Source organism: Staurois parvus, unplaced genomic scaffold (assembly GCF_062004578.1).
Source record: "Staurois parvus isolate SC_StPar_1 unplaced genomic scaffold, SC_StPar_1.0 ptg001083l, whole genome shotgun sequence".
Classification (NCBI taxonomy): domain Eukaryota; kingdom Metazoa; phylum Chordata; class Amphibia; order Anura; family Ranidae; genus Staurois; species Staurois parvus.
The window spans coordinates 900,331-920,535 of NW_028318879.1; the positions used below are offsets into that span (position 1 = coordinate 900,331).

General features: G+C 43.5%; 1 protein-coding gene across 1 annotated transcript in view; it reads left to right on the plus strand.

Moving 5' to 3' along the window:
- Positions 1-20,205, plus strand: part of LOC149440450 (putative ATP-dependent RNA helicase DDX60) — a gene marked incomplete at its 3' end in the record, with an annotated part of 218,315 nt that overhangs the window by 12,282 nt on the left and 185,828 nt on the right. Inside the window, 2 exon segments of the mRNA XM_089658599.1 lie at positions 7,164-7,502; positions 16,687-16,797. Coding sequence (XP_089514725.1) covers positions 7,164-7,502; positions 16,687-16,797 — 450 coding nt within the window.

The window sequence follows — 20,205 nt, forward strand, 5'->3', positions numbered from 1 at the left end:
TTCACTCCCACAGAGAAAATATTTTCAGCGATTCTCCCTAATTTTTTTATCACATTTTTTCAGTCGCTATGGACTCCTGAAACGTTAAAGCGGTAGTAAATTAAAAAAAAAAGTCCTACTCTCCTCCAATGCAATGGCATAATGTGTTAGTATGCAGTGCATACTATCACATTATGAAATATTTACCTTAAAACGAAGTCCTCCAGCACAGCGCTGACACATCTGACAGGGCTTCCATCTTCAGCCAATCTTCCTTCCCAGTTTGCGGGTTCTCACAATGAACGACATGCCGTGCATTGACAGCACTTTGCTCCTGCGCTGGTGAGGTCACCGGTGTACGTTTAGGAGATATTAATTTTAACTACAGGTAAACTTTAATATAAGCTTACCTGTAGGTAAAAGTTGCAAAGCAGACTTTACTTCCGCTTTTAGAAGAAGCGACATTAGTGCATAGCTAATTTTACAGATAATAAGGATGTCCCAGCAAGAAATATTTTCTTACCAACTTCTACTGTCACGTACTCGCTAACGGTAGCTCTATGGATCCACAGTCTGGGATTCCCCAGGACGCGGAGTCTAAGCCCCAGTCTGCTTGTTCACCAGAGCCCCTGATGGTGGGGATGGACTTGAAGCAGGCTGAGACCAGGTTGCGGCCCCCGGGTACACCCAACTGTAGTAGAGAGGACCGCCAGCGGGACGTAGCTGGATAAGAGCCTGATGTGAAGAGGCAGGGCAGACCTGAGCGGTAAACGGATGGATCCGTGCAGAATGGATGTATGCTGACACACCGTGAAGCAAGTCGCGGAGTCAGACAGGCTGGGTCGGTAACTGTGGAGGCAGAACGGAACAGATCAGCAGGCAGGGGATGGTCGGGTCACAGGCCAAGTTCAGCAACAGGAGGTCAGACGATCAGGAGCAGGCAGAAGAGTGGTCAAAGGCAAGCCAAGGGTCAGGGCAGGAGACGGTCTTGTAGTCTCGTAGCATGGACATTCTGAGCTGGTTCCCAATAATTTTCCTCCGGGCCATAACCCTTTGACTTAATGAGGTACTGCGTCTGACCCCTCCTTTTCCTGCAGTCTATGATTGCCTCGACCTCAAATTCCTCTTCCTCATCAATGTCTATGGCCTCCGGGGGTCTTGAACTACGATCAGGAAAGGGATCTGGTGCTGCAGGCTTCAGTAAAGACACATGAAAAACTGGGTGTATTTTGAAGGATTCTGGGAGCGCTAACTCGTAGGCAACATCATTAATTTTGCGTTTTACCTGGAATGGGCCCACAAACTTGGTTGCCAATTTCCTTGACGGACACGTCATCTTCAGGTTGGTTGTTGCCAACCAGACTTGGTCTCCCGGGTGCAGGATCAATTCCCCCCTTCCCCTTCTATCAAAGACTCTTTTGTTGTCTTCCTGGGCCTTCGCAACTGCCTCCTGTAACCGAGATCTCCGGGATCAGGTTAGGTAGGAATGTAGGATGTAGGATGGAACCCGTAGTTGGCAAAGAACGGAGATTGCTTAGTGGTGGAATGACTCGCATTGTTGTAGGCAAACTCCGCTAAGGGCAAGAGTGCCACTCAGTCATCCTAGAGAAAAGATGTGTAACATCTGAAGTATTGTTCTAAGGTTTGGTTGGTCCGTTCCATCCGCCCATTTGTTTGTGGATGGTACGCAGAAGAAAAGGACAACTTGATTTCCAATGTTTCGCATAATGCCTTCCAGAACCTCGAGGTGAATTGTACCCCTCGGTCAGAAACAATATCTTTAGGAACTCCATGGAGCCTTACAATTTCCTTAATAAATATCTGCGCAGTCTCAGGAGCAGAAGGTGTATTCCTTAATAGTAGGAAGTGCGCCATCTTTGATAGGCGATCCACCACCACGAAAATAGCAGTATGATCTTGGGAAGGTGGAAGTTCTACTATGAAGTCTATTGATATCATTATCCACGGTCTATCAGGTACTGGCAAGAGTCGTAGTAAGCCACAAGCCTTGTTTCTGGTGGACTTATTTCTATTGGAAGTTCTCACGTATGCCTTGCAGTCCTTAGCCATACTCGGCCACCAGAACATGCGCTGTGCCAGCTCCAAAGTCTTGAACACCCCAAAGTGACCTGCCAATGGGTGATCGTGGCAGTAACCCAGGACCAGAGTTTGTGCTTCCTCGGGAACCAAGATTTGCTCCCCTTTCCATAAGAGCCCTTCTCTGCTCTGTACCGAGACTCCGGGTGGACTGGGTATTCCTATGGACGCCGTTTGTAATTTAGACAAGAGTTCTGATTGTAACAACATGAAATTCCCTGCTGGCAGGATGGTGTCTGGCTTTGGAGAGTCTTTTGGGTCCTCGAACATGCGCGAGAGCGCATCTGGTTTCGTGTTTTTAGACCCCAGCCTGTAAGTTATGTGGAAAACAAACCTTGAGAAAAACAGTGCCCATCTGGCCTGGCGTGGTTTAAGGCGCTTAGCCATTCTTAAATATTCAAGGTTCTTATGGTCCGTATATATCAAGATCGGATGCATGGCCCCCTCCAGCAAGTACCTCCATTCTTCCAATGCCGTCTTTATTGCCAAAAGTTCTCGGTCTCCAACATTATAGTTCCTTTCTGCCGGAGTAAGTTTTCTGGAAAAGAAGGCTACTGGGTGCAGAAGCTCCTTGAGGCCTTTCCTTTGTAAAAGGACCGCCCCCACTGCATTTTCGGACGCATCCACCTCCAGAATGTAAGGAAGAGAAGAATCTGGATGGCTTAAGATGGGTGCTGCTGTGAACAATTCTTTCAGGGTCTCAAAAGCAACCTGCGCCTCAGGGGTCCAATGGAAGCGAACCCCCAGCTTTGTGAGCTGGGTAATAGGTGACACAAGGCCCGAAAAGTTCTTAATAAATTTCCGATAGAAATTAGCAAAGCCGATGGACTGCTGAATACCTTTCTTGTCTGAGGGCACCGGCCATTCCAAAATTGCGGAAATTTTCTGGGGGTCCATGGCAATTCCTGCAGTAGAGATAATCAATCCCAGGAACGGAATGCTATGCTGTTCGAAACTACATTTTGCTGCTTTGGTGTAAAGCCCATGCTGGTGAAGTCGCTCCAACACGCTCCTGACATGACCTCGGTGTACCTCCAGGGACGAGGAAAAAATCAGAATGTCATCTAGGTAGATGACAACAAAAATATCTAAGTAATCCTTGAAGACATCAATAATAAAATGCTGGAAAGTGGCAGGTGCGTTGCACAATCCAAATGGCATGACCAGATACTCAAAATGACCGAACCGAGTACGGAAAGCTGTATTTCCATTCATCCCCTTCTCGTATGCGGAGCAAGTTATAGGCTCCTATCAGATCCAATTTAGTAAAGATAGTAGCAGTTTTCAGTCTTTGAAACAATTCAGGAACCAAAGGAAGGGGATAATGGCTTTTTACGGTGATTTTATTCAGCTCCCGATAGTCCTCGCAAGGCCTCAGGGACTTATCTTCTCCACAAAGAAAATGTCCGGCTCCAGTCGGTGAAGTGGAGGGACGGATGAATCCCTTTTGGAGGTTTTCATCAATGTAATCTTTTAACACTCCTAACTCTCGCTCCGATAAAGGGAAGATTCGCCCGAATGAGATCTCAGACCCGGGGAGTAGGTCAATCGGGCAATCGTAGTCTCGATGAGGAGGGAGAATGTCTGCTCCCCGTTTACTGAACACGTCAAGGTAGCCATGGTAAGCCGGGGGGATTACTTGAGACAGTTCTGCGTCAGAGTCCATGCACAGTAGGGTCTGTGTAACCGAGGGTGTCTTGGGTAAACAATGTTCCCGACAGTAAGATGAAAGGAATTGGATTGACCCCGTCTTCCAGTTGATTTGGGGGTCATGCGCTCGTAGCCAAGGAAGTCCCAAAATGACTGGAAATAACGGGGACACGATGGCGTCCAGACGTAGGGACTCCTGATGGTAGCTGGCAACCGTAGTGCAGATTGGTGGGGTCTCTTGGTCTACCAGTCCAGATTTAATACGGGATCCATCGGCCAGGAAGATGTTCAAACCGTGCTCCTTGGTCTGTAAAGGGATACGCTGATGGGCTGCAAAATTTAGGTCTATGAAATAGCTGCAGGCCCCTGAATCAATAATCGCCGTCACCGACACGGTTCTTTCGAGAAGCTGGAATGAAATGGGCACGGCTAGATGAGTTGAGCAATCGAGACAAGCTGGGGACACAGCAGAAGAGACGGAGAGACACTTACTCAACTTCGCTGGACAAGAGCGCACATAATGGCCTGCTTCTCCACAATAAAGACAGAGGTTATTCAACCGACATCTTTGGCGTTCTTATGACGTTAATGATGGTCGTATCAATCCAAGTTGCATTGGCTCAGGTATATCAGTAGCCTCACAATCCTGGTTCCTGGCAGGAGGATTGGGCTGGAGTGGGAACCGAGGTAGCACCCATGTAGGCCTCTGGACTTGATTGGACCTCTCTAGCCTACGTTCGCGCAGCCTACGGTCAATCTGAATGGCCAACGCTATTAGGTCCTCCAAGGACTCAGGTATGCCCACTCTAGCTAGCTCATCCTTGAGGGGTTCAGATAGGCCCAAGCGAAACTGATGACGTAGGGCTGCATCGTTCCATCTAGTATCACCACTCCAGCGTCTGAAATCAGAAGCGTAATCCTCTGCTGCTCGGCGACCTTGTCGGAGTGCGTGTAAAGCTGCCTCAGCGGAAGTAGCCCGCTGCAGGTCAGCGTACAACTGAGCCATCGTGTTGAAAAAAGTTGTTACAGAACTCAAGTGCGGATGGCGAACTTCAAGCAGACGATGGGCCCAACCCTGGGGTTCACCTTGCAGTAAGGATATGATGAACCCCACTTTCACGGATTCTGAGGAGAATGTTCGTGGCTGTAGATCGAAGTATAGCTGACATACATTTTGAAAAGCCCTGTATCTACTTTGATCCCCATTGAAACGTTCTGGCGTAGGCACACGGGGTTCAGGTGGAGGTAGTGTGACCACCGTACCAGTGCGAGGTTCAGTGGAATCCCTAGCCGGGGAGGGAAGATGTGGGAGCTGGTGAAGCTAGGGTCTGGATATGTTCTTCCATGTGTGTATATCCCTCCTCTAATGTCTTAATGGCCTGGGTGAGTGCCGTCAGGTGATGGCATATCTCATCCAAAGGAGAGGGTCCTCTTCCAGGCTCAGTCATGGCTGTATGGTACTGTCACGTACTCGCTAACTGTAGCTCTATGGATCCACAGTCTGAGATTCCCCAGGGCGCGGAGTCTAAGCCTCAGTCTGCTTGTTCACCAGAGCCCCTGATGGTGGGGATGGACTTGGAGCAGGCTGAGACCAGGTTGTGGCCCCCGGGTACACCCAACTGTAGTAGAGAGGACTGCCAGCGGGACGTAGCTGGATAAGAGCCTGATGTGAAGAGGCAGGGCAGACCTGAGCGGTAAACGGATGGATCCGTGCAGAATGGATGGATGCGGACACACCATGAAGCAAGTAGCGGAGTCAGACAGGCTGGGTCGGTAACTGTGGAGGCAGAACGGAACAGAGCAGCAGGCAGAGGATGGTCGGGTCACAGGCCAAGTTCAGCAACAGGAGGTCAGACGATCAGGAGCAGGCAGAAGAGTGGTCAAAGGCAAGCCAGGGGTCAGGGCAGGAGACGGTCAGCAGTAATCAGGATCAGGCTGCGTTCGGCAAGAAGGTACACTCGCAGGATCAGAACACAAGCAGAGGATCAACACCATACGGCAACTTGGACATTGCAATGGCCAGTTTAAATAGCTCACCCGGTGCCGACAGGCGCGACTGGGTCCTAGTGCCTGCCTGCCGCCGTCATTGGTGACAGGCGCGCCTAGGTCCTAGTGCCCACCTCCCTGTATGTCTTGTAGGGATCCTACGCATGTGCAGATTCGTGTGCCGCAGCGATCTTCTCGTTCCCTGACATCTACATTATACACAACACTCACTTACACATCATAAGTTCTGTAAAATGTATCACATCTGTGACAGTTTGTGCAGATGTATGTGGAAAGTAGCAGGGGCAGAGGTGGTAAATCTAAAAATTTACCAAACCTCTATAACACATGTAGCACTACCCTCGTGGGGGCCGCTGTGTTTCTTGGTACACCTAAGCTCTGCACAGCCAGGCAACATACATTTTTCACACTTTCATCCACAGTCAGTAAACAGTCCATGAGCTTGAGTTTTGTTATTTTATTAGGGGATTAAAACTTGGATAGGGTAATAGGGATTATGGGATGCCTTACTTAATTGAACCAAAGCACTGGGACAACTTCATTCCTGTTTACAGAAACAGATCCTGGACTGTTCTTTTCCTCGAAAACCATCAGTCTTTGCAGATCAGTAGCAATAACCTCTTGCATGCAAGGAACTCGCAGCCCCTCTGAAATCAACGTAGATTCTTGTAACTACATGCACAGATGTCTCCTCTCCCCTGTAGAACTGCTCCCAGTTCCACAGCCTGCAGACACTACCAGCCCTCCTGGCTGCTCTGAAGATCTCCTAGGACAAGGATAAAGGATTAAGCACAACACTGTTCTTTGGAAGCTTGCTACATGGGGAAGTCTCTCCCCTTGTGAATCCCCAGGGTGTGCTGATGTACTCACTTTGTCCTCTTTGCTCCCACTGCTCCCAGGCCTTGATCCTGTTCATGTTATACTGCTGAATGCATCCTCCTGAGCCAACCGGAGCCGAGCCTGGAGGCCAGCCCCCCCAGACCTCCCAGGCCACCGACAGTCTCTTCACCACTCCATCTTCCGTCCTATTCTCCAACTGACCTGACTCTCCCATATTTATGGGTTGGTCCACCACTCCACCAGGGCCTCCAAACCTGGGATTGGTTAGTCTCCCACAAACATGCAGTTTAGTTTTCTGCCTACTGCCCTCTGGAAGGTTACAATGGTCCTCCAGAACCAGGTGGAGTCGACAGAGTCCCAACCTGTTAAATCACTCAGCTTGACCTGCAGGAACCTGACCTTAATTACAGACTCACACAGTTATCATGAGTCATACACAATAAATTTACTTACACTATTCTAATAGCACACTAGAGGGTGCTACATATGCATGACCTCTCCTCATGGGACTAAATTAGTCAATATACACATTTTAATGGCGGCTGTACTTACTTTGCTCTCAGACTCACACTGCTGTATTTTATCCCCAGGATTTTAAGCACTTATATCGTCCATATCCTCTATTGAGATGCTGGCGGACACAACTCAAAATGCACCTTCAGAAAAATACAAATATTGCTGTACACACATTTTCAAGCTTTCTATGTGAAGAATGGAAAACATTTCTCAAAATTCAGGCTCCATACTTCTTCATGATTTCTGATGAAGGACTGGACAAAGATCAAATTCTGTATCTAAATATGTTAATGCTTCATGCTCTTGGGAATCAGATCGATGTTGTGCTCACTGATGCACAGGAATCTGATCACCTCAGAGTCTATGGATACTACATCAAATCAACAATTATAAGTAAGCAATTCATACAAAAGGTAAGTAAAGTAATTTTTAATGAATTAGAAACTATTATGATTAGAAAGAGGCGAACAATATCTACATCCCCGTCACATTTAATCAGCTACTGTTTAACACAGCTAGGCTTTTTTAACCTCCCTGGTGGTATTCCTGAGTGTAGCTCGGGGTAAAGTTTCAGCACCACAAGCGGTAACCCCGAGCTGCACTCGGGCTTACCATGTGGTGCTGCTCCATGATCCCTCGATCACTTACCTTGCCCTGCGCTCCCGCGATGTCCCTCCTGCAGTGTCCCCGGCAATGTAATCCGGCGGATGCCGGCATCTGTCATCTGTGTTCCGTCCCCTGCGAGCGTCGGGACGCATGGGGGTCGGAGCTGCGGGAAATTTGAAAATGACAAAAAGTGACATTCACTAAAATCACTAAAATCACATAGTAAAACATTACTGTATCAAACCATTTCACATACATTTTGTCCCTAGTGCTTTGTCCTGTGCCTTGCCTGCATTTTTACTGTTCTTTCTGCCTGGAAACTGAGAAATATCCATGGCGTCCAAAAACCGTCCCTTTAGGTCAAAAGTGGTTTTAGACCAGCTAGAGAACAGCGATTGTAAATCTGAACCACTTGCAGAATTGAGTGATAATGATTCGTGGGGAAATTCATCATCAGACACTGAAAACGATTTTGCGACTTTGCTCAGTGATGTGCAAACTTGGTGCTATATTTCAAATTTCAGTGTTTTTGGTTTGATTATATTATTGAATTAAATGTATTATTATATTATTATTTTTTATGATTATTTATTAAATTGTAATTTATGATTTCGCGTTTCAAATTTTAACATACCCGGGATGTTTACTAGACTCTTGTTCAGACAGATTTCAGTGAGTTATTCCTAAAAATTAAAGGCCTACAATATAAAACGGCAAATTTCCATGCAAAATAATGGTACCGCTTTCAGCACCAAAAATCTGAAATAATCATACCGCCAGGGAGGTTAAAGTACTGTATATCTAAATCCAAAACATTTTGGGGGGAAAGAACAGGGAAAGGTTAGTTTATTTGCCATTTATGTACCTTTGTGGATATCTCTGTTCACTTTCTATTGTATAGGCACAACAGGAAGTAAAAAGAAAACACTCTTGTGTGAGGAAAATCCCCTCGTGGATAGTAGTCACAAGGAAGGTTGCCAACCTTCCAAGACTTTTTTTTAACAAACAAAACATACAAAATGTACTAACAAAGCATTTTGTGTACTGACAACCTTAAGTTTGACAGAAGCACCTTTTAAAAACTAAAACACATTTTTTAACAGTATAAACAACATGTAAAAGTTAACAATACCCATGACAAGTTATCTATCTTGCTTTATGAATGAAAACTCAAACAGGGAATGTGACAAAAAGTTGCAATGATTAAATGGTTAATGTGTTTTATGCTGCATTAATCCAATATCAGACCTTGGAAAAAAGGGTCAACTAAAAAAAAAGAAACAAAAAGTGTAAAGCTCATGCACCGTAATACAGGCCTTGACTATATTGCACCAAACATTGGTTGTATCTTAAATGGGTGTTGTTGCCCACTTCAGCTCTGGAAGGTTTTCCCCCCTTCCTGACCAGGCCATTTTTTGCTATTCAACACTGTGCTATTTCAACTGGTAACTGTGTGGTCATGCAATGCTATACCCAAACAAACTGTACAGTATGTCCTTTTTTCACACTAATAGAGATTTTTTTTGGTGATATTTGGTGGGGTTTTTTATTTTTTGTGATATAAACGAAAAAAAAACCCCTGAATATTTTATATTTTCGGTTATAAAAAATATCCAGTAAACTCAAAGTTAGTCATAAATTTAGGCCAAAATGTATTCTGCTACATGTGTTTGGTGAAAAAAAAACAATATATGTATATTATTTGGTTTGTATGAAAGTTATAGCGTTTACAAATTATGTTACATATTGGAATTTACGCACCTTTTACTTTCTGATATTTCTTGAGGTGCTAATATGCCAGGGCAGTACAAAAAACCCCAAATGGCCCCTTTTTGAAAAGTAGACACCCCAAGGAATTTGCTGCAAGGCATGTTGAGTGCATGGAAGATTTTGTTTTTTGCCACAAATTTTTAGAAAATGACAATTTTTAAAAAAATTTTTTTACACAAAGATGTCACTTAAATGGTATATTGCTCACACTTGCCATGGATATATGTGGAATAACACCCCAAAACACATTCTGCTACTTCTCTCTAGTATGTGAGAGACTGTTTGGCAGTCCAGCTACATAAAGGTCCCAAAAATCCTATGACCACCTTCAGACTTTCAAAGGGCATATTTCCTTATGTCACTTCTTCACTACCTATCACAGTTTTGGGGACCCTTAAATGCTAGAATAGTACAACCCCCCCCAAATGACCCCTTTTTGGAAAGTAGACGCCCCAAGGAAATTGATGAGAGGCATGGTGGATATTTCACATATAATTTTTTGTCACAGGGTTTTGAAAAAGAAAAAAAGATACATTTTCGTTTTCATATGTCCCTTCCTGCTGCTTGTAAAAGTGATCCAGCAGTTAATTAGCCAATAGGATTGTTTTTACATGAAAGCCAACCACCAGCTGGAAAAAATGATTCCAGGATGATGCCTGTAGCTGCAGGCATTATCCTGGCATAACCACTTAAAGTTCAGTGACAACGTACGTACGGGGTCCATCGGGTCTGTGGACAAATATGCCGCAATTCATTTTTTTTGTAATGCCCATGTGGAGGGTTAGGCCCAAAAAAGTTTTCTATTCCGAAAGATTTCCATGAGAATCGTCTGGCAAGAACTGAATTTGGGTGGACGTTGATGTATGGCTGTGCGTATAAATTGTTTTGGTCCACAATCAATTGATACAAATCTTCCGTGAAAAACAGCTGAGGGACTAAATGCTAGTGCTGGCAGCGAACGAGGCTGATCCTGCTAACACTGCATCTTTGGAGACACTATACTAAGGAAGCACTAGTATAGTTCTGTTCATGATCAATATATTGATCCGTACAAACACTAGGAGGTGATCAGCACCCTATTCCGTGAGATAGTGTGCGGAAAATCTAATGCTATCTGACCCTGGCTGGGAGGGGAGCTTACAGACCCTGGCTCTATCTGATGTCGCTGGAGGCAGTAATACAGTTATCAGTGGAAAATTCTATATATTGACACTGTACTAATGGTACTGGCTGGGTGATGGGGTGATCGAATGGTTAATAGGGGCAATCAAAGGTTTAAATGTGCTAATCTAGTGTGTGTGTGTTTGTGTGTGTGTAAAATGTAGTGTTTTTGCTCACAGTGTGTTGTTCTCTCTTCTCTCCCTGGACTGAAAGTGACATAAGGGTAAATTGCTTGGCCCAGAGCAAATTGCAGCCGGGCAGTAAGTAGTTTAAAAAAAAAATAAGAAACTTTTTTTTCAATATTTAATTTTTTCTAAACATTCTTTTTCTTTTTTTTACCATTTAAAAAAAAATACTTTAATCAGAGTAGTCCAATGTTACCATAGTAACATTAGCCTACTCTGGGGGGATTTTTTTTTTTTTTTTTTACATTTTGCATTGCAGGAGCCAAAAGATTATAGCTCCTGCAATGCAATGCTTGCTTTGAAGTGTCATGACTGGGTTAAGAAGTGATCTGTGATTGGCTATAGCGAATCACATAGTATATGGTGCTGTGATTGACCCATGTACCATGTGAGAGCTGTGGGCCAGTCACAGCCCACTAGGAAGAGAAGCAAAGCTGTTATGAATCAGATTGATTCATAACAGCTTTGCTAACATTGTGATCATGTGATCGCATAGCAATCACATGGTCCCGTATACGGGGGGGGGGGGTGCTGCACGCCCCCCTGTATTGGTACAACCACAGAGACGTACCGGCACGTTGCTGTGCCTGTAGCGGGCGGGCGAGCGAATGAGAAGTGGTTAGAGTCTGGGTCTACTTATAGTGTGTACACTGTACACAGTCCAAAGTCTTATAAATATTCCTTAACTACAGTACTATTTCTGTGAGACATATATAATCTTACAGGACCATTTTAATAAAAAAATAAAACAAAATATAGATGGGGCTAACACTTTTGGGCGGGTTTGCTACATGAGCTGAGAATCTTTTCACAATAAATTTGTATTTTACATGACTGGATTACTGAAGTGAATACTTTTTGTGTGAAGTGGCAAACTACACAGCAATGAGCAACTGTTGAGAAAATAAACACTTTAGTCTGGACTGTGTAACACACAACATAACAAAGAGTGTAGAGGTCAGGTCTTTGTAATATTCTACAGTATATGTATAGAGTGTAGCGGGCAGAACTTTGCAATGTACAACATAGTGTACATAGTGTGCAACAGAGTATCTATAAGAGAGCATTATTGGAAGAAAAAATGCCCTGCCGTGTTGGTGATAGGGAAGAATAAAATACCTGTCAGTGTGGGCAAATCTTTTTTTTTTTTCCACAAACTGTAAAATCTGCAAATCCCCCTGTTACATTGGCGGTCAGTATGGGGGCATGTCATCAATGTAGCAGGGGAATTTACAATGACCACCAATGTAAAGTTGAATTTACAATGACCATCAATGTAAGGGCGGTATCAAATCTGACCACCAGTGTAACGTGCATTTACCCTGACCATCAATGCAAGAAAGGAATTTACTCTAACCCATAATGTAAGGGGGAATTTACACTGACCACCAATGTAACTGGAATATTTACACTGACCACCAATGTAAAGAGGGAATTTACTCTGACCACCAATGAGGAAATTTACTCTGACCACCAATGTAACGGGTGCATATGCATTGATCACCAATTTAATAGGAGCATTTAACTTGAGCACCAAAGTAATGGGGAAATTTACCTTGACCACCAATGTAACAGAAGTATTTACATTGCACTCCTGTGATCCACAGGAGAAGTACAGTCAAACGATCTTTGGCTGTAATTCTTTAACCTCTTGCCGCCCGGCAATGGCCACTTGGCGGCCAGCAAAATCCCTCAGCGTTCCGGGTGGACGCCATATGGTGTCCTTCCGGGCATGCGCAGTTTGCGCACCTGTAGAGCCACGCAGCGGCGTGATCTGTCACCGGCCGTGTACCTTGGACACGGCCGATGACAGATCTGAGTACCGGCCCCTTTGCCAGTACCATGTGACCTGCTGTGATTGGTCAATTACAGCAGGTCACATGACAGTTGTATACAATGGATGACTTAATTCATGCCATCCATTGTCTAGCTGTGAATGGTCACAGCGATCACATGCACAAGCTGGGCCAATCACAGCTAAGCACAAAAAAAAAAAAGCCCTGAATGAATCGATGTCATTCAGGTAAATGCTTGCTTATGGCAAAGTAATTGTGTAAAAAAAAAAAAATACTGATCACTTCCCCAAAGTAGTACAATGTTACTATGGTACTATGGTAACATTGTACTACTTTGGTCATAGTGAAATATGAAAAACAAATCTTAAAAAAAGAAAAAACATTTAATAAAAAAATTTAAAATAATAAAAAAAATTAAAACATTTTTTAATAAAATTATATATTTTTTTATTTCATACTGTCATCAGTCAGTGTCCCTGATCACCACCATGCCAGTTATATAATGATGCTGTACTGCACTGGTGACAGTATGTAAAAAACAAATTGTGAAAATAATTTTTTTCATTTTTTCATTTTCCGAAAAATTATGACAAAAAAATACAACTTCAAAAAACTCGCCATGCCTCTTATGAAGTACGTCGGACTTTCTACTTTGCAAAAAGGGGTCATTTGGGGGATATCTGTACTGTTCTGACATTCTTGGACCTCAAGAAATTAGATTGGCTGTCAGTACTTCAGGATTGATCAATATTCAGATCTATACCATAGTTTGTGAACTCTATAACTTTCCTACAAACTAAAAAATACATCCTAATTTGGGTTATTTTCACCAAAGACATGTAGCCAGGGGTGGACTGACAACTCATTGGGCCCCTGCGCAATAGGGGATCATGGGGCCCCTGTGTCCTTGCCCAAACTCAAAAAAGCCTATGAAAAAAGGTACCAGGGGCATCTCATGGGGCCCCCTACTGACCCCGGGCCCTCGGGCGGTGCCCGAGTTTCCAAATGGTCAGTCCGCCCCTGCATGTAGCAGAATACATCTTGGCCTAAATTTATGAAGAACAATTATTTATTTGCAAACTTTTATAACAGAAACAAAGAAAACGTGGGGTTTTTTTCAACATTTTCAGTCTTTTTTGTTAATTTAGCAAAAAATAAAAAAACCCCAGTGGTGATTAAATACCACCAAAAGAAAGCTCTAGTTGTGTGAAGAAAATGATAAAAATTTAGTTTGGGTACAATGTTGTATAACTGCGCAATTGTCATTCAAAGTGTGAGAGCGCTGAAACCTGAAAAATGGCCTGGGCAGGAAGGGGGTAAAAGTGCCCGGTATTGAAGTGGTTAAACTCATACAACATAGAAAACTGTAAAAAGACATATTAAAGAGAAAAAACAATCTTTTAATAAATACAGTATAAGACCAAAGGGTCATCACTGGCATTCCAAAACTACAAAGAATGCAATAAGAAATGCAAAAGTGCGATCAGGGCATCTGAAATATATTATAAGAGACACATTGCTGTGGAGAGTAAATAAAATCCCCATTTTTTTTCAAATGTATTAATAGAAAAAAAACTAGGTCAGAACATATTAGCCCCATAAAAGATTATCATGGGAAGTTGATCACACAAGTGACAGGGAAAAGGCAATTGCATTAAATACATTCTCCTCCTCAATTTATACAACTCAAAAGGAAGGGTATAATGCAGTAATGGTAACAGGGGCGGACTGACAACCCATGGGGCCCCCAGGCAATAGGGGATCATGGGGCTCCTGTGTCCTTGCCCAAACTCAAAAAAGCCTATGAAAAAGGTACCAGGGGCATCTCATGGGGCACCCTACTGACCCCGGGCAGTGCCCGAGTTTCCAAATGGTCAGTCCGCCACTGAATGGTAATAGCATTATATTGAGTGCGCTGTTGTGGCTGACAGAAACCAGTGTTCAAAAAAGACTTAATGTGAATAAATAACCAGGACTGGATTTTTTTTTGCCCGAGAGTTCTCATAGAACTTGGGCATGATATAGCCAGATCACTCTTCCTCATTTTTATGGACCGCTTAGTGACTGGAATGGTACCAGCTGATTGGCAAAAACAAATATGGTACAAATATTCAAAAAGGGTCATGCTATATACCTGTAAAGTACAGGACAGTCAGTATAACATCATAGTATACAGTGTAAACATATGGAAGCAACGATAACATACTATATTCAAGAATTTGCTGATGAAAAAAATCATTAGTAGTAACCAACTTTGATTGATTAATAAAAGATTGTTCTTGTTAGACCAAACTTCTATGAAACGGTAATCTGTAATTTGGATATAGGAATGCCTGTGGATGTGTCTGTATTTCGTTACGGCATTTAATACAGTACCCAATAAAATGCTTAATTCACAAATTAAGGAATTTTGGCATTGATGAGATTGCATGTACCTGGAGGGAAAACTAGTTGCAGGAGTGGGTCCAGAGGCTAGTAATTAATGGTGTATTTTCTGAATGGGCTGTATTTGTGAACAGGGTACCCCATGGCTCTTTCCTGTGGTCAATTCTGTTTAACTTGTTCATAAATGATATAGAGTTTGGAATAAATAGTTCGGTTTCAGTGTCTGCTGATGATACAAAACTAAGCAGGCAATAACTTCACAACAGCATATAGCAACCTTGCGAAAAGATCTAAATAAAATAGAGGGGTGGGCAGCTAAATGGCAGATTAGGATAAATGTAGAAAAATGTATCTAAAAAATATGCATTCAAGTTATTTGCTATAGGGAGATACCTCTGGGAGAAATGAGAATGTAAAAGGATATGGTAGCCCTGGTAGATCATGGACTGAGCAATAGCATGCAATGCCATGCTGTAGCAAGGCCAGCAGACTATTAGCTTGCATTAAAAAGGGTATTTATCTGAGATAAAACTATCATTCTACCACTCTAAAAAAGAAATGCCGTCACACACATTGAAGTTGGATGAGAATCAGTTCAATCTTAAACTGTGTAAGGGGTTCTTTACTGTTAGACTGGTAAAGATGCGGCACTCCCTTCCACAGTTGGTGGTGTTAGCGGAGAGTGTGAGGATCCATTAAAAAGAAAACTTTTAGATGTGTTTCTTAGCGAACACAATGTACAGGGATATGGAAAACAGTAGACACACACACACACTCAGGTTGAGCTGCATGGACTGGTGTCTTCATTGAACCTTACCAACGGTGTAGCTATATGAAACTATGATGGAAATTCTGATTCCTTCATTTACTTTATAGCCCAGCTGCTACCAAAACTTCTTCTTTTGGTTTCAACAGAGTGGGAAAAGGTTAGAACCTCCACCAGACTTTTGTTGCAATGCATGTGTGACGGGAGTGACTTTTGGGGGTGGGGGGACCCCTGTATCATCTCCCCAAATTCCTCTTATGTGTAACCCACCCAGTGCCTGTTAGGGGTACAGGGTGGTCTGTCCTGATATGGTGTAGACATGTATAGGTGGGGTGGGGGTTGTCCATTTTTCACTGTTCTCTGCCATGAGGCTGCATTCCATTGTTCTAGCAAACTATTATGGGATGTAATGTTTGTGTATTGGTGTGGGGGTTGGTCATTGTTCACTGCCATGTGCTGCATCCCATTGTTCTGTGTCTTGGTTTGGTGGGAGGTGTTTCCGGCAGCCCTTCCCCCTGATGGGAGGGCCTGCTGATGTGTTTCCTGTTCCTGGTTGTATTTCCCCGCCCTGTGTATATATCTTGTGTTTGTGTTAAAATAAAGCAGTTGACTTCCTATCTTAAGAAGAGCCTGGTGCTGTCTATTTCCTGTATGATCAGCGGTGGGGTCCATGGATTTGTGTTTGGATAAGGAAGCGGGAGTCTAACGGAAATACCCTAGCGCAGACGGGGTCTGGTTCCGTTACAGCATGTCTTCATACTTGTCTTAGGGATAAAAAGTAGACAAAAATCTCTCCAGTAGACAGCCATCAGAATTTAACAGAATTTCTAATCCCTCCCACTCTACTAAAAAAAGAATAAAAAATGAAATAGCTGAGGTTTTGGTTTAATGTTGCTAAAAATAAATTACATTTGTCTCATCTACACAGAATGCCATTCGTTTCGAGAAATCGCTTCAGTTATTGAATGCAGCTTTCCAAAAGCACACAGAGCAAAGTTTTTTTCTTCAGTGCATACAGGAGATTGCAAGGGAAGAACAGGTTGGTTTTCATCTTTATTGCATCAATAATCTACTGTATAATCTGAGGCAATTGCTTTAACCTGGGAAAATGGGCTACAGCCGAAAGGGGAAGTCCTGCTTTTCTTCCTCATCTCCCCTCCTCTGGCACATCTGGCACATGATTTTTTTGGGTGGAGGGGGAGCAGGTACCCAGTTTTTAGAGGTACCCACTCCCACTTCTGCTGGCATCACCTAGATTCCACTAAAAGTTTCCTCCCTCCCTCCTCCAGCAACCTTCTGGGACGCATCACAAGTCCCTGAAGGCTCTGAGACCATTATTCACAAGTGGCAGCACGGCTTGTGCATGCTCAGTGGGAAGCCTACTGTGAAGCCAAAAGGAGCCATAGCTGGCTTCCCACAGCTAAGATGTCTGCACCGGGGACCCAAAGACCAGTGAAGAACAACGGCCCTGTTTCCCTGGGGTAAGTGGCTGTTTATTTAACATTACAGCTACAGATTTTGTAGCTGCAGACATTTAATTTTTGAAAACTAAGCTAAAGAACTGCTTTAAGGAGAACACTGGTGGGACGGTAACAAGCAACAGGAAAATAAAAGTTAGGTTGGTGTATTTAGTGGAAGTTACTGGGCATAGGCTTTGGTCTGGTATACCAAACCCTTACAATCCAAAAACGAAATAGACAGGTGAGGCATGTCCAGAAAAAAATTAACTCGCTTACATACAGAGGCTTTAGAAAGGTACCCGTATCCATTGTGCTCAGAGAAAAGAGGGTCGATAATATAAATTCCAAAATAGGAAAGTTATCTCTAAAAAGAAATGTATAAGTATGAGTATACATATGGGTATACATTTGTCTGAGAAAGAGATAAGGAGTGTAGCAATCATGCCCACAGAGATGGACGCGGTCATCCATTTTGCTCCAAACCCCTCCAGTTTGTATCTCTCTCTCTCCCAAATCAGCTTTCCTCATTCCCCCTCCCTCCTTGTTGAGTGACATGTGGTCTGTTTGATGCAGATCACAGGCAGCAAACTCATTGGGAGGGCGTTACGGTTATAAATCTCACAACTAGCTGATGCCCCTCTGTCTACAAGAATCTTGCTGGAGAAGGGGTCGTAACGCCATAAACCGAGCCCTTGCTGAGCTTCAAAAGACATTCCAGGGAGTCGTAAAAACAAACTTACATTTAAAAACTCACTTTTCCTTATAATTTTATATCTTCAAATAGGAAATAATTACACAAACATGGAGCACAGATTCGGATGGCTCACTGTAAGAGAAGTCGCCTGGTACACCCCCTTTCTTACATACACAGTAGAGCAGAAAATTATATCTCCTTAATCATTCAAGCAGTTATTTCATATCTAACCGTTCAGCAGATGATTCTGGGTAATAATCTACTCATAGATAGAATGTTATATGTACCTAGGAAAAGTTATTGGCCATAGTATAATTTGCGAAGGCTTTGGTCAAAGCCTGAGCTCCCTGCCTACACAACCTCCTCCCCAAATGAGGCGACTGGTTCTCTGAGTCAGGAAGACACCCTGTGGAGTTCCTACAAAAGCTAAGCTGAGTTGAGCAAAGTTGAAGAATTCTCCCTTTTTTTTACATCGGAACCAGCTTTGGGAGAAAACGCCCTTTTGCTCAGAAAACTTGAAAGCTACTTAACCCAAGGCTTTTGGCAAGTACTTTATCTATCTAAATTCTTTTCTGTTATCTCTTTGCTGTGCTATTGCTTTCTGTATATTTATATATATATTGGCTACATCTTTTTCTGTAAATATTTTTATTGCACCCTTTTGACCTTTTAGTAATAAATCTTACTTTCTGAAAGTGTTGAACTGTTTCTAAAGCTCTTTAATGCAAACTCAGAACCCCTGCCTCTGAAAAGCGCTACTGTGTGTGTTTTTTAAACTTCAGTATATCGCTGCCTGCGGTGACAGTGGTATACCAACGATTATTCAAACATCATAGTGTTATTGCTGATATTGCCGAGTTTCCTCTTTCTCTGTACAAAAAGGAGGTGGTGGCAGTGTGAAGGGTTAATTGTGTAATTAACCTGACCCAGTAACAATCGCGCTCAGGCTGCAGGTACATTGATTGTGGTCCATTAGCTGGAAAATCATTGTGCAGGGTGCAGCTGGGCGTGGCATTGTTACGCACGTGACAACGCGGTTTTAGATTGGCTAGTCCTTCAGTCACGGGTTTAGTGAGAAGGGCTGGGGTCTGACGCCGTGATCATCACAAGGAGAACTATTAAACCCCAATCCCCAAAAGGGAGAGGGGGGGGTGATAAGTACATGCACAGAAAGAGGGAAAGCAGTGTACACTTGAAGTAATCATGTGTCACAAAGGCAGGGGAGTATTAGAAAATAATTCATGTTAATGTAAGCAGTAACAAAATTCAATTATCATAAAAAGTTAAATCTAAATTCTGGGAAAGCTGCACTACAAATGGGAGTGTGCGTATTTGTTACACACACACATAAAAATTATATCAAAGTAGCAAGCTAAGATAAAAGAGTATAGAAAACCCAAATAAATTCTGTAGAAAAAAGCAAACTGTGGATTTCTGCCTGCATTCTGCAGGCTGGTGGCACAACAGAGCTCCTGTTCCCCTTTACCTGCAACCTTGTTCCCCTGTAACTGCAACCTTGTTCTGCTCTCTCTCAGCTGCTTAGCACAGGAAAATGGTTGCAGAAGCACATGGTCTCCACAGTAGCTTCCTTCCTGCATTCTGCAGGCTGGTGGCACAACAGAGCTCACTTTCTCCAGCAGCCCAGTTTACTGTTTCCTTGCATTGTTGTATCAGATAGTCACCATCCTCCAGACCCAGCCAAGATGTCTGCCCCCTGTACTGGAGACACTCCACTCCACCGATGAGCATTAAAAAGTGGTCTCTTTAAAGATGGCTGCTGTACATCTGCATTAATGTGTATTCAGTTTAACCCTAGCCACACTGCAGAAGGATAATACAGTAGCAGCAAAGTTCCAAAGCAGTTATCAGCTACAGCTGTCATGTACCTGGTGATGGAGTAGGACGTGCAGTGGTAAGTTTCTCTTACACTTCTGGCTAAGGTGCCCTGATAAGGTAACAGGGAGCGCCAGAGCACAGAGTGGCATAAGTGCCTGATAAGTCTTCTGCTGGTGGATGCTGACAAGCTGGCTGTGAGCCCCGGAAGCAGCAAGGAAGGCAGACTGGTGATCACCGGCAGGCAGACTGGACAGTTATTCAAGCACATGTTAATTTGGAAAGAGTCCGTAAGAGGAGTCAGGCAGAAGGATGCCGGCATAAGAGTAGACAGGAGTCACACCAGGATCAGTTACTGTAGGCAGATAAACCTAAGGAGCAGGCAGAAGTGTAATCCAGACACAAGCAAGGGGTCAGTGCAGGCGGCGTTCAGGCCAGGTCAGAGGCAGATCAGGTCAGC